The 14,450-nt window shown below is 41.7% G+C and overlaps 1 protein-coding gene across 2 annotated transcripts in view; it reads left to right on the forward strand.

Annotated features, from left to right (window-relative positions):
- Positions 1-14,450, forward strand: part of man2a1 (mannosidase, alpha, class 2A, member 1) — a 245,178-nt gene that overhangs the window by 79,865 nt on the left and 150,863 nt on the right. For both annotated transcript variants that reach the window (XM_043710431.1, XM_043710422.1), the window contains exon 9: positions 11,468-11,664. In XM_043710431.1, the coding sequence (XP_043566366.1) occupies positions 11,468-11,664 (197 nt within the window). The remainder of the gene's footprint in view (positions 1-11,467; positions 11,665-14,450) is intronic.

Below are 14,450 nucleotides of genomic sequence, written 5' to 3' on the forward strand. Positions count from 1 at the left end.
TGTACAGGACATTGGTTAGGCCACTGTTGGAATATTGCGTGCAGTTCTGGTCTCCTTCCTATTGGAAAGATGTTGTGAAACTTGAAAGGGTTCAGAAAAGATTTACAAAGATGTTGCCAGGGATGGAGGATTTGAGCTATAGGGAGAGGTTGAACAGGCTGGGGCTGTTTTCGCTGGAGCGTCGGAGCTGAGGGGTGATCTTATATAGGTTTACAAAATTATGAGGGGCATGGATAGGAATAATAGTCAAAGTCTTTTCCCTGGGATCAGGGAGTCCAGGACTAGAGGGCATAGTTTTATGGTGAGAGGGGAAAGATATAAAGGAGACCTAAGGGGCAACATTTTCACGCAGAGAGTGATTAGTGTATGGAATGAGTTGCCAGAGGATGTGGTGGAGGCTGGTACAATTGCAAGATTTAAGATGCATTTGGATGGGTATATGAATAGGAAGGGTTTGGAGGGATATGGGCCGGGTGCTGGCAGGTGGGACTAGATTGGGTTTGGATATCTGGTCGGCATGGACAGGTTGGACCGAAGGGTCTGTTTCCATGCAATACATCTCTCTGACTCTCTGCAGTCTCCCAGCTGCCTCAGCACCACCTGTTTCTCCAGCTATCTTCATGTCATCTGTAAACTTAGCAACAATGCCCTCGATTCCTTCGACCCAATTGCTAATGCTTAATCTGAATAAGTATAGTCCCAAGACAGTCCCCTGTGCAACTGCACTAGTCACTGGCTGCTATCCTGAAAAAGACCACTTTATCCTCACGCTGTCTTCTGCCACTCAGCCAATCCCTTTTTCATGCCAGAACCTTGCCATAACACCATAGGCTCTCTTTTTTAACAGCACCCTGTGAGGCACCTTGTCAGGGACCTTCTGGAAATCCATGTAGATAACGTCTACTGGCTTTCCTTATTCTAATTTGGTCATTACTACCTCAAAGTATTCTAACAAATTTGTCATGCATGACCTCACCTTGATGAAGTCATACCAACTCAACCCTATTTTACCAGGTACTTCAAAATACTCCATGATTTCATCTTTAATAATGAACAACAAAATCTTACCCATGACCAAGGTCAGGCTGACTGGACTCTAACCTCCTTTTTCCACCTCCCTCCCTTCTTTAACAGTGTTATTAAATTAGTCATTTTCCAATGTTTTGGGAGCTTCCCTGACTCCAGTGATTCCTAAGAGATCACTACCAATGCCTCCACAATCCCTTCAGCTATCTCCTTCAGAACACTAGGGTTTGATCCATTCGGTCTGGGTGAATTATCCACCTTCAGGCATTTCACATTCCCAGTGCCTTTTCCTTTGTGACAGTTACTGCACTCCTCTCTGCCCCCTGACTCTCTTGAAGTTGTGCTATGCAGCTGGGGTCTTCCTCCATGAAAACTAATGCAAAATATCTATTCACTTCCTTTGCCATTTCATAGAATCAAAGAATCCCTACAGCATGAAAGGAGGGTAATTGGCCAATTGAGTCCACACTGACCCTTCAAAGACCATCCCACCCACCTATCCTAATCCTCTAGCCATGCATTTTCCACACAATCGACACATTCCTGAACACTGTGGACAATTTAGCATGGACAATCCATCAAATCTGCACATTTTTGGACTGTGGGATGAAACCGGAACACCCAATGAAAACCCACCCATACACTGAGCCACCGTGCTGTCCTCTTGGTTTCTTCATTCCCCATTACTACTTCTCCAGCCTGTTTTTATTTCCCAGCATTGCATTGTCCACTCTTTCCTCTCTCCTACCTTTTATATGTCTGAAAAATCTCTTGCAATTTTTTATGTTATTAGCCAGCTTACCCTCATATTTCATCTTCTCCCCTTTGTATGGTTTTCAGTTGTTCTCTGCTTATTTTCAAAGGCTTCCCAAAGCTTTGGCTTCCAATATTCTTTACCATGTTTTATTCTCTCCCTCATTTCTCTTGTCAGCTATGTTTGCCTCATCCTCTCCTTAATATATTTCTTGCTTGGGATAATTTTCTGATGTAGGCAAATGTGAGGACTGCAGATGCTGGAAACCAGAGTCTTGATTAGAGTGGTGCAGGAAAAGCACAGCAGGTCAGGCAGGTAGAAATCAACATTTCGGGCAAAAGCCTTCATCAGGAGTGGAGGCAGGGAGCCTCCAGGGTGGAGAGATAAATTGTGGGGGGGAGGGGGGCTGCTGGGGAGAAGGTAACAAAGAGTACAGTAGGTGAATAGGGGTGGGGATGGCGGTGATAGGTCAGAGGGGAGGATGGAGTGGATACGTGGGAAGGGAGATTGGCAGGTAGGACAGGTCATGAGGATGGTGCTGAGCTGGAAGTTTGGAACTGGGGTAAGGTGGGGTGAAGGGAAATGAGGAAACTGGTGAAGTCCACATTGATGCCCTGGGGTTAAAGTGTTCCAAGGCGCAAGATAAGGCGTTCTTACTCCAGGCATCGGGTGGTAAGGGAGTGATGGTGGAAGAGGCCCAGGACTGCATGTCCTCGGCAGAGTGGGAAGGGGAGTTGAAATGTGAGGTTGATTGGTGTGGGTGTCCCGGAGATGTTCCCTAAAGCACTCTGCGAGGACGCATCCAGTCTCCCCGATGTAGAGGAGACCACATCGGAAGCAACGATACAATAAATGACATTGGTGGATGTGCAGGTGAAACTTTGATGAATGTGGAAGGCTCCTTTGGGGCCTTGGATGAGGTGAGGGAGGAGGTGTGGGCGCAGGTTTTTTTAATTGTTACGGTGGCAGGGGAAGGTGCCAGGACGGGAGGGTGGGTTGTTGGGGGACATGGACCTGGCCAGGTAGTCACGGAGGGAACGGTCTTTGCGGAAAGGGGTGGGGAGGGAAATATATGTCTGGTGGTGGGTCCCATTTGGAGCTGACAGAAATGTCGGCGGATGATGCAGTTTATGCGAAGGTTGGTAAGTGGAAGGTGAGGACCAGGGGGGTTCGGTCCTTGTTACAGTTGGAGGGGTGGGTTTTGAGGGCTGAGGAGCAGGATGTGGATGAGATGCGTTGGAGGGTATCTTCAACCACGTGGGAAAATAAATTGCGATCTCTGAAGAAGGAAGCCATCTGGTGTGTTCTGTGGTGGAACTGGTCCCCCTGGGAACAGATACGGCGGCGGCGGAGGAATTGGGAATATGGGATGGCATTTTTGCAGGAGGTGGGGTGGGAAGATGTGTAGTCCAGGTAGCTGTGGGAGTGGTGGGTTTGTTAAAAAAAAATGTCAGTGTCAAGTCGGTCGTCATTCATGGAGATGGAGAGGTCCAGGAATGGGAAGGAGGTGTCGGAGATAGTCCAGGTGAATTTAAGGTCGGGGTGGAATGTGTTGGTGAAGTTCATGAACTGCTCAACTTCCTTGCGGGAGCACGAGGTGGTGCCGATGCTGTCATCAATGTAGCAGAGGAAAAGGTGGGGAGTGATGCCGGTGTAACTACGGAAGATGGACTGTTCTACGTAGACGACAAAGAGACAGGCATAGCTGGGACCCATATGGTGCCCGTGACTACCCCTTTGGTCTGGAGGAAGTGTGAGGATTTGAAGGAGAAATTTTTAAGGTTGAGGACCAGTTCAGCCAAACGAATAAGAGTGTCAGTGGAAGGGTACTGTTGGGAACGTTGGAAGAGGAAGAAACGGAGGTGCTTGGAGGCCCTGGTCATGGCGAATGGAGGTGTAGAGGGATTGGATGTCCATGGTGAAGATTAGGCGTTGGGGGCCGGGGAAACGGAAGTCTTGGAGGAGGTGGAAGACGTGGATGGTGTCTCGAACGTTTGTGGGGAGTTTGTGGACTGGGGGGATAGGACAGTATCGAAGTAGGTGGAGATGAGTTCGGTGGGGCAGGAGCATGCTGAGACAATGGGTTGGCCGGGGTGGTCAGGCTTGTGGATCATGGGGAGAATTGGGCGGTGCGGACGAGGTTGGAAATTTTTTGATGTGCCTTCCTGATTACCTGTAGAAACTCCTGGCATTAATACTCCACGATTTTCCCTGCTAGACTCCCAGTTCAATCAACTCTGGCCTGTGTTGTGGACCAGACCAGACCCCCTCAAAATATTTTAAGATAGCCTAGACCCTAGCTTTTTCTTATTTTAGAGGTAGATGTGAAATGCATGTTTCAGATGTGATACAATAGGTTGAACCACTCAATATCAAGCAAAACACAATTTATTTAAACACTAGTTAAAAAACAAACGAAAGAGGAATTTAGAGTAGCTTAACTATTGGAAAACTTAACCCAGTACAGGTCATTCTGCTATGATGCATTTCATTGTTATGATATTCACTGTTACAATATTCACTGTTAGGCGATTGATGAATTGAGGACACTGTTTCTAAAGTGCAAACTTTTCAAGTGTGCATTGGTTATAATGCGATTCCGGCCCTATGAGTTTAAATGGTGCTGCTGTTCAGTGATTTTCTTATAATACAGGGTCGCACATGAATGGAATTAGCATGTTATAGCAGAACAGACAATAATAGATAGAGTACCTATTACTCATTAACTATTCCAATATAGTGGGCGGCATGGTGACACAGTGGTTAGCACTGCTGCCTCAAGGCGCCAGAGACCTGGGTTCAGTTCCTGCCTCGGGCAACTGTCTATGTGGAGTTTGCACATTCTCCCCGTGTCTGCGTGGGTTTCTTCTGGGTGTTCCGGTTTCCTCCCACAGTCCAAAGATGTGCAGATTAGGTGAATTGGCCATGCTAAATTGCCCATAGTGTTAGGTGCATTAGTCAGAGGGAAATGGGTCTGGGTGGGATGCTTTTCAGAGGGTCGGTCTGGACTTGTTGGGCCGAAGGCCTGTTTCCACACTGTAAGTAATCTAAGCTAATCTAATCAGGAATATCCTATAAACACAAAAAGCTAAATTCAAACAGATTCTTAAGGCAATTCTCCAATACAGGAGGCAACAACGTCAGGAGATACTTCAGAGAATGTAACAGCTGAAACTCCAATTCTTCTGTGACCCAAATAGCTTCTGACTGCTACAGTTTTAAAAAAAATTAGAAAGCAGGATCTTTGAGAACTGACCGCTCCCATTCCATTGTTACAACTATATTTTTTAAAAAAACCTCAAGGTTCCCTTTGATTGTTGACTTAGGCAGTCCCCTATATCCACTGCAGCACTTCTGCCTATAAAACCTCTCTTCAGAAGCACCCAGAACAAAATAACCTTTTTAAAGTGGCATCATCATCACACCTGCTCCTCCCTCATGTCTTTGCCATTACCTTTACTCAATTGTAATATTGTTGCATCTGATTCCAGCTTCTCCCTCTCAATCTGTACAGTGAATTCTATCATATTATGATCACTGCCCCTTAGGGGTGCCTACACCTTAAGCTCTCAAATATGCTTTCTGCTTTACATAATTCACATAAAAACCATGTACAGGGGAACCTCAATTATCCAAAAGTGATGGTGGGCACTATTTCATTTGGATAATCGATTATTTGCTTCATCGATTAAATGCCATTCCTCTGGGGCTCAGAGTTTTTAAAGTTTGCTCCCCGTTCAGGTGACACCTCCCCCCTGGCTTCCAACACCTTGCTGACCCCACCCGCGCCAAACCCGTGCAATACCACCCCCAACCCCATCCAACACCTCCCCCCACCCGCTTCCCATCCCCGTACACACTCGCCCCCTCTCCGGGACAGCTGGACTGGACACCAATAACAAGACTTTTGCTGCTGATGCTGCTGCTACTGTCTTTGTGGGGTAAGTCTCCAAATAGTGCGGACACGCGCAGCCACAGCCAAATACACAACTTTTTGCTGCTACTTTTTGACAGGTTTCACCTTTGCCCTGTACAGGACAATGTTGGAGAGATTATGTGGGGAAGAGGGGTCCTGTGTAGAACTTCAGGGAAAGTGTGGAGGGGGACGGGGGAAGAGAGAATGGCAGGCAGCCAGTCATTTGGAGACTATGTCTGTTTAATCACTGTAAACAAAAAACGCGATCACTGTTGGAAACATGTCTTTGATGTAATGTTTCTATCGGGACTTCGAGATCTCCTTTGGATAATCCGATTTTTGGATAATTGGTATTCTGGATAACTGAGGTTCCTCTGTATCTCCACATCTCTCTCTTTCACCATCCCATTCAATACGAGCAGTCCCCTTCCCCAATCTCTGTTTAATTTTATTTTTTTGCATGCCCATACTGCCCCTGTCTCCCCCAAACTCGAAGGGGTTCACGTGTTTTTCATTTTTCTTCTCCACTTCTCAGTTCATTCTGGCAGTATCCATCGTCACACCCAATAATTTAATAGGCAGTTTGCAGCACCTTTTATGATACTACAATCAGTGATGAAATATATTTCTATATATTACATTTTGGATTTCACAGAGAGATAAAGTTTATTTTTAATAGGCCAGAAAGTCATTTTGAAACATTAACCTAATTACGTCATTCAAAGAAAGCATGTGACTATGTTAAAGTGCATGGGTTTGTTTCAATATTTTGTGCCAGAATAAACAAGTTAAGGCATTTAATTTGACTTCAGATAGAAGGTTTGGAGTTATAGTTCAGAAGACAACACATTTTATCCTGGCAGTTTTCAATTCATTTCAGGGGAACCACCCACCTCAGCTGAAGTGGTTTCTTGCCCCTGGAGTGTCCAAGACAGATTAGTTTGGATAAAAATGTTTAAGTTGTTAGATCTGAGGAAAGGTTAGGCCATCAGAATTGTGAGAGGCTCATGCCAGCAGACTTGGAAAGGAACTACAAAACTGTGTGTGTTGTTCAAGAAATTAAAAATGAGGAGAATCAGTGAAGATTTAAAAAGCTGAGTTAGAAGTAATACATCTCTGGGATTGAGTTCTCTGTAACAGATAGTGTTGGGAAACGGGCTGAAATTTTGTTTTGATGTATGTATTTCTTTATAACTGTCTACTATGTACATACGTTGTTTTTTTTCTTTTGTGCAATAAACTTGTATACTGCTCTTAAAGGACTTCAATGTGAACACATTTGAATAACTGATCAACAGGGTAACCAACTGCAAAAATTAAGTAGATGGTATATCAAGTTAGGCTTGATTATCAGATCTAACTTGTCCGTTACAGGTATTAGCATCAGCTGAAATCATTCAATTGAAAGGTCTCAAATTATTTTAAATTAATTGATCTCCATATAATTACAATTCATTCCTTCTTTGAAGGAGAAGGCAAAACATTCTTACTGTTGTTTGCTAACCATTGTCTTCTATCATGGCAAATTGTGACTCCAGACAAGAAAGGCATTAGAAATAAAAATAGAAATAAGAGGCAAACTCTCTCTTCATGTCTGCTGCCAGACCTGTTGAGATTCTCCGGCACATTGTTTTTTTAAATTCATATCACCAGCATCTGCACTATTTTGCTTTTATTCAGGGGGAGAATTAGTTTTGTTTGAGTCCTTACCATCATCCATGCCCCTGTCATCGTCAAATAGTTTGCTGAAATTCTGCCTAGGTTCATGCATGCACAGTGGATGAAGCACTTGGATAGACACGAGAAGTTGCCAGAACCATTTTCCTTTTTAAAATTATTCCAAAATAAATTTTGGAGGAGAAATCTGGATTTTCTCCATTGAATTAAGCTTATGCTAAATGAAGTGTTCTCTGCATTTGTTGACTTACATGCATAACCAGCATAAAATACTATAGTTCATGTCTGTGTTAAAAAAGTTCAAATTTTCCATAAATCACTTGCAGGATGTGGGTTATTCTTGCCTTATTCCTAATTGACCTAATTGACTACATTCTTCATAACTAAATGGATGGTTAGATTACTAAAGCAGTGTCAACAATATTGCTGAGAGTGTGGAATTACATATAAGCCAGACTATCTAAGAATGATAGATTTCCTTTCCTAAATGATAATGGGAAACTAGGTGGGTTAGTATTTTTTAAGTTTTATCTTTATTTAACTGTCAGATTGTCTCATCCCATCTCCTGTGTTGAGATTGATCTCATGTCTCCAGATTATTAGAGGAGGAGAAAGTGAGGACTGCACATGCTGGAGACCAGAGTTGAGAGTGTGCTGCTGGAAAAACACAGCAGGTCAGGCAGCATCTGAGGAGCAGGAGAATCGATATTTGAGGAATTTAATGAAGGACTTATGCCCGAAATGTTGATTCTACTGCGCCTCGGATATTCCAGATCATTAGACCCAGCCGGGGATTGCTAAAATAAAAGTACTGATGATGTAGAGAATTGGAATAAAAATGGAAAGTGTTGGAGAAACTCAACAATCTGGTGGTATCAAGGCCAAGAGAGACACTTAACATTTCAAGTCCTTTATGTCTTGTAAAGTAGGAGAAGTGGAAATCTTGAGTTTTATGTTGCGTTAAAAGTTTTGAGTAACTGCAAGTGAAACAGACAGCAAATGTACCTTTTGGATCCTTGGTGCCTTTTTCTAAGCAATTAACATTTCAATGCTACTACTGCTAATGGATTTGATACAACTCAAGAATGATATGCATGACGTTCTCCTAACACTCTGTCACAATAGGAATATTACATTATGCTTTTGGGATGCAAAAATGTTCCTGTTTTCCTAGTACTCAGAAAGTAGTTTTTACCTGATGACTATTGCTTATTACACTAAACAATGTGTTGCAATTAAATATGATGTGGAGGTGCTGATGTTGGACTGGGGTGGACAAAGTTAAAAATCACACAATACCAGTTTATAGTCCAACACGTTTATTTGGAAAAGCTTCAGAGCAGGATCATAATACACAATTTTTAGCAAAAGATCACAGTGTCATTCAACTGAAACAAAATATTGAACAAACCTAGATTGCTGTTCAAGTCTTTCATCTTTTAGAATGGGTTACAGGTTTTGGTTCATTAATATATAAATACCAGAACTTCTTTTATGTCACATTCCTGAGATAATTTAAGGTTTTATTTTAAAAGAAGTGATATCTCAGCTCAGACAATGCACTAAAGATGTGAGGTTAGAGTGTGTCTGTATCCCAATCTTGAGTCAGACTGATTCTGTTTCCAAAGAAGGAATTTATTAAATGTTACATTGATTGACTAATTGCAAATGGTGTGCTTTTTGAGCAAAATAGAATGCATTTACAAATACAATCCTGCAAATGCAAATTCACCCCATAGACTTATATGCGTGCATGCATAAGAGAGAGAGTGTGAGGGTGTGTGCGCGCGCATGTGATAGAGTGTACGCCTGTTAGAGAGTGTGCGAGATAGGGTTAGAGTTAGGCCTCAGATCTTCGGGTGACCATCCTCCAAGGCAGACATCGGGATACGCAACAACGCAGAGTGGCTGAGCAGAGGCTGATAACTAAGTTCAGTACCCATGAGGATTCCTTCAACCGGGACCTTGAGTTATGTCACGCTACAAGTGAACCTACTACACTCTACACACACACAAGCACGCACACACACACACTCTTACATACTCTTACACTCACACAGACCCTCATACACACGCTCTCTTTCATATATGTGCACACACATTCCCCAAATTCACACTCCATGAACACACCCGCTCACAGGCTTATACTCCATCACATGCACACCCTACCAAGTATGAACACACGCAAGCACACTCATACTCTCTCTCTATCATGCATGCATGCACGCACGCACACACATAAATCTATGGGGTGAACTTGCATTTGCAGGATTGTATTTGCCGATACATTCTATTTTGCTCAAAAAGCACACGATCTGCAGGCAGTCAATCCATGTAACATTTTATAAATTCCTCCTTTGAAAATAGAACTAGTCTGACTCAAGGTTGGAATACAAACAGACTCTAATCTCACACCTTTAATGCATTGTCTGAGCTGAGATGTCACTTTTTTAATATAAAACCTTAAGTTATCTCGAGAATGTGACTTAAAAGAAGTTTTGGGATTTACATATGAATGAACCAAAACCTGCAACCCATTCTAAAAGATGAAAGACTTGAACAGCAATCTAGGTTTGTTCAATATATCGTTTCAGTCGCATGACACTGTGATCTTTTGCTATAAATTCTGTGTCTTATGACTCTGCTCCACAGCTACCTGATGAAGGAGCAGCACTCCAAAAACTAGTACTTCCAAATAAAACAGTTGGGCAATTAAATACATCAGGGGAGAAAGTGAGGTCTGCAGATGCTGGAGATCAGAGCTGAAAATGTGTTGCTGGAAAAGCGCAGCAGGTCAGGCAACATCCAGGGAACAGGAGAATCGACGTTTCGGGCATAAGCCCTTCTTCCTGAAGAAGGGCTTATGCCCGAAACGTCGATTCTCCTGTTCCCTGGATGCTGCCTGACCTGCTGCGCTGTTCCAGCAACACATTTTCAGCAATTAAGTACATCTCTACAGGTCAGAGACTGCAATTTTCATTTTGTTATTTCCAGACAAAAGTCTGAAGTATTCAGTTAGTAACTGTGAAAATCATGTCACCTAACAGTTGTCTTCCAAAATTTAATTTTCTAAATTAAGACAAAATATTGTGGTTGTCGGAGATCTGAAATAAAAACAGAAAGTGTTGAAGAAACTCAGCAGGTGTGACAGCATCAGTGGAGAGCAAAACAGAGTTCATGTTTTCTGATCCGAAGAAGAGTCATTGGAGTCAAAACGTCTGTTTCTCTTTTCATTGATGCTATCAGATGAGTTTCTCTCACAGTTTTTATTTTAATTTAATAATTCATTGTTGATTCTTACTTTTGCCTTGGTTTACATAAAACTGTATAACATCTGCAAATGCCAAATGGATTACTTACTTGAAATTTCTTGTAAGTTAGAGGAATTGTTTTCCAAAATGGGTATATCTAATGGTCGTGCATTATAGCATTTGCGATGTTTCAGTTTTTCTATTGAATAGAATCCCTCCAGTGTGGAAGCAGGTCATTCAGCCCATGTTCACACCGACTCTCTGAAGACCATCCCACCCAAAATCACCCCTCTACTGTATAATGTTTCATTTCTCGTGACTAATTGTCCGAACTTACACTTTCCTGGACTCTATGGACAATATCGTATGGCCAATACACCTAACCTGCACATCTTTGGACTGTGGAAGGAAACTGGAGCATCCGGAGGAAACCCACGCTGCCATAGAGAGAATGTGCAAATTCCACACAGTCAGCTGAGGCTGGAATTGAACCTCAATCCCTGGTGTTGTGAGGCAGCACTGCTAACCACTGAGCTATTGTGCATTTCTTTTTGTTGAGTTTAAAGTCTAAAATATATTTGATTATTTAACATCTTTTTACTTTAAAAATAAATTACCCTGTGGTTAGCTGATATGCAATGAAACAAAATATATTGTTTCAGGGGACAATGTCATAGCTGCTTCTTGTATGTTGAGATTTAATCAGTTGAGAAGATAAAGCAGAACTTGTGACTCAAGAAATGGGCAATAGTTCATCTTTGTAGTGAAACTTAGGAAGGAGAGCTTACTTCTAATATTGCCATCAATAATTGAATGTTTAGTAGTTTGATATTCTGTTTCTAGGCTCAGTTTGGAACATTGTCAGATTATTTTGATGCTCTCCATAAAACTACTGAATCAGGAAATGCACCATCACCGTTTCCTATTCTGAGTGGGGACTTCTTTACCTATGCAGACAGAGATGACCATTACTGGAGTGGATATTTTACCTCCCGACCCTTCTATAAGCGAATGGACAGAGTTTTAGAATCACACCTGAGGTAAATACTGAGTTTGTGTGTTAGTTCTGATATCTTAGATATTTTAATTGCTGTTTGTCTCTAGCCTCATTGAAAGTGTCAGTGAAATAGTGAAAAATATTTGAAAAGCATATTTTTACAAGAATCATGGCTTCTATAAATAATATAAATAGTGGTCTTTAAATAACTGCAGGGCTAGGTTTCATAAATATGTGACTTATATAAAGTTCTTGAAACTTTCTCCTCATTTAGATAATTGCTATTTAAGGTCAGAGCCTAATTGGTACACTTGTTGTGCAGTGTTTGAGTCAATCTTTCTAATCTCCACTCAACTCTCACTTTGGAGGCAAATAGAATTTATAGAACTTATTTTCAGATGTTCACTGAAATATGATAAAGATTATTTCATCTTAAGTTTTACGCAATGATTTTGCAATTTCTTCATTCTGTCAATGTGGTCTTTGATTTCAACTGAAGCAGTTACTTCCACTTGGTGGGTTCACCACTACCTGAAAGATCCTCTAACCCCTGAGTGAATAAAGAAAAAAAAAAATCACTGACTTAGGGGAAGACTTTCCCTGAGCTTGACTGCTCCTCAGGTGATTTTTCCATGTCCATTATGTGCAGACCTTTACACTGTTAATGGATTAAAATACAAATATAAAGCAGGGAATTATTAGATATGATCTTTGTTGTTAGCTACCTTTCTGTCTTCTTAGCTCACCATTTGGTAGATTGCTATTACGACACTTGCTACTGCTAGAGCAACAGTTACAGTACTGTTACAACTGTTAGAGCCTTTGTATACTGTATACCTTATCTTTCCATATCACTATTAATAACTTTGCATATTGACGAAGCGTGGAACTTTATGCATGGCTGCTGTTTTATGAGTAAACATATGCAAGTTAAATATTAAGTATTATAATCTGTTGTTTTACAAGTGTTCTGTAACCACAATACAAAGGGGCACCTGTTCTGCACGTAAATAGTATTTATACTCCTCATCCAAGCCTGCAAAGATACATCTCCTCTGCCCTGCCTTCCTTGAAGAAGCTCTCTTCCTCCCTCTACAAGGATTTCAGTGAGTCTCTCTCTCACTGCACCCCCCCGGTCATCTCCTCTACCCTTAACCTAATGCAAAGATGATGCAAAATTGCAGCAGTTTTGTGCCATCCTAGGCAACTTGTTGCCGTTGCTGCTTTCAGGCTTGACAAAATGAAGTGTAAATTATAGTCAACAAATGTAGAGCCTGCGAGAATTATCTTGTACAAGAAGAGATGGCATTATGCAAATTGGAGCCAGACATTTTTTTTCGTTTTATTCTTTCATGGGATGCAGGTGTCCTACAATGTAGATGTCGGTGTTGTGCATTAATATTTGCCCTTGAGATGAGAGTGTTTTAAGACTCAAGTATTGTTGCGGGTCTGGCTTCACAGAAGGATGACAAATTTCCTTTCCTAAAGGACATTAGTGAACTAGATAGGTTTTTATAACAATGATTAATAGTTGTTTTGATTACCATACTGAGACTGGTAGTTGTATTATCGGTTTATTTCTTAAATTCAATTTCAATCAACTGTCTTGTATTGAACTCATAGCCCCAGACCATTAGCCTGGGCCTCTGGATTACAGGTATAGTGACATTATCACTTTTCCCTATGTACTTTTTCCACATCTGAGGTTGCAGCGTAGCAGCAGCAGGTGGCAGATTTCAATAAGACCATCTTTACATAAACACAGGCTTCTTGCAAATTATTCCTTACTGAGGTTCGGGTATGGTGTGATCACAAGAAATAGGAAAAGGAGTAGCCCATTCAGCCAACTGAGCCTCCTCTGTCATTCAGTGAGATCATCGCTGATTTGATTGTGGCTTTAATGACACTTTCCTGCCTGCAAGTTCTCCTCTGCGAAGCCTTAATATAGTTGTAAAAATCTGAATATTTGTAACCTACATTCCTTAAGAGCCTGAGGGCAAATATTTCTAAATTGAAAAGCACTGAGTGCAATGGAAATAAACTTTTTTCTCTGTGCCAAATCTGAGGTGCTTCAATACAATTTCAATACTATTGATATTTACAAAGTGCATTCCTTGTCTGATGTATAGCCCCTGTACCGAATGAGTCAGCAGACTTCCTCCATTTAAATGTTTTTCTGTTCTTCCTGCCAAAATGTACAACCTCACATTTTCCCACATTATACTTTGTGCTAATTTTCTTGCCTATTCACTAAACCTATCTATATCCTTTTGCACACTCTTTGTATCTTTTTCAAACTTGTCTTTCTGACCAGCCTTTGTATTGTCAGCACTTTTCGCTACGATGCAATCTGTCCCTTCACTCAGGTCATTGAGTTTGAGTGTATACAATCAAGGTCACGACTCTGATCCATGCGGCATTTCTGTAGTTCCATTTTGACAATCTGAAAATGATCCATTAATCCTTACATGCTGTTTCATGTTATGTTAGTGTGAATCATGGATTGGCTCAACATCACCTTCAACACAGGGACGTCTAAACTGGTGCAGTAATTTTCATGTGGCACCTTACGGAAGGCCTTTGGACATCCAAATACAGTACATCTACTAACTTCCTTTTATAGAACATAGAACATAGAAGAATACAGCGCAGTACAGGCCCTTTGGCCCTCGATGTTGCGCCGATCCAAGCCCACCTAACCTATACTAACCCACTATCCTCCATATACCTATCCAATGCCCGCTTAAATGCCCATAAAGAGGGAGAGTCCACCACTGCTACTGGCAGGGCATTCCATGAACTTACGACTCGCTGAGTGAAGAACCTAAC

This window comes from Chiloscyllium plagiosum, chromosome 2 (assembly GCF_004010195.1).
Source record: "Chiloscyllium plagiosum isolate BGI_BamShark_2017 chromosome 2, ASM401019v2, whole genome shotgun sequence".
NCBI classification, from domain to species: Eukaryota; Metazoa; Chordata; class Chondrichthyes; order Orectolobiformes; family Hemiscylliidae; genus Chiloscyllium; species Chiloscyllium plagiosum.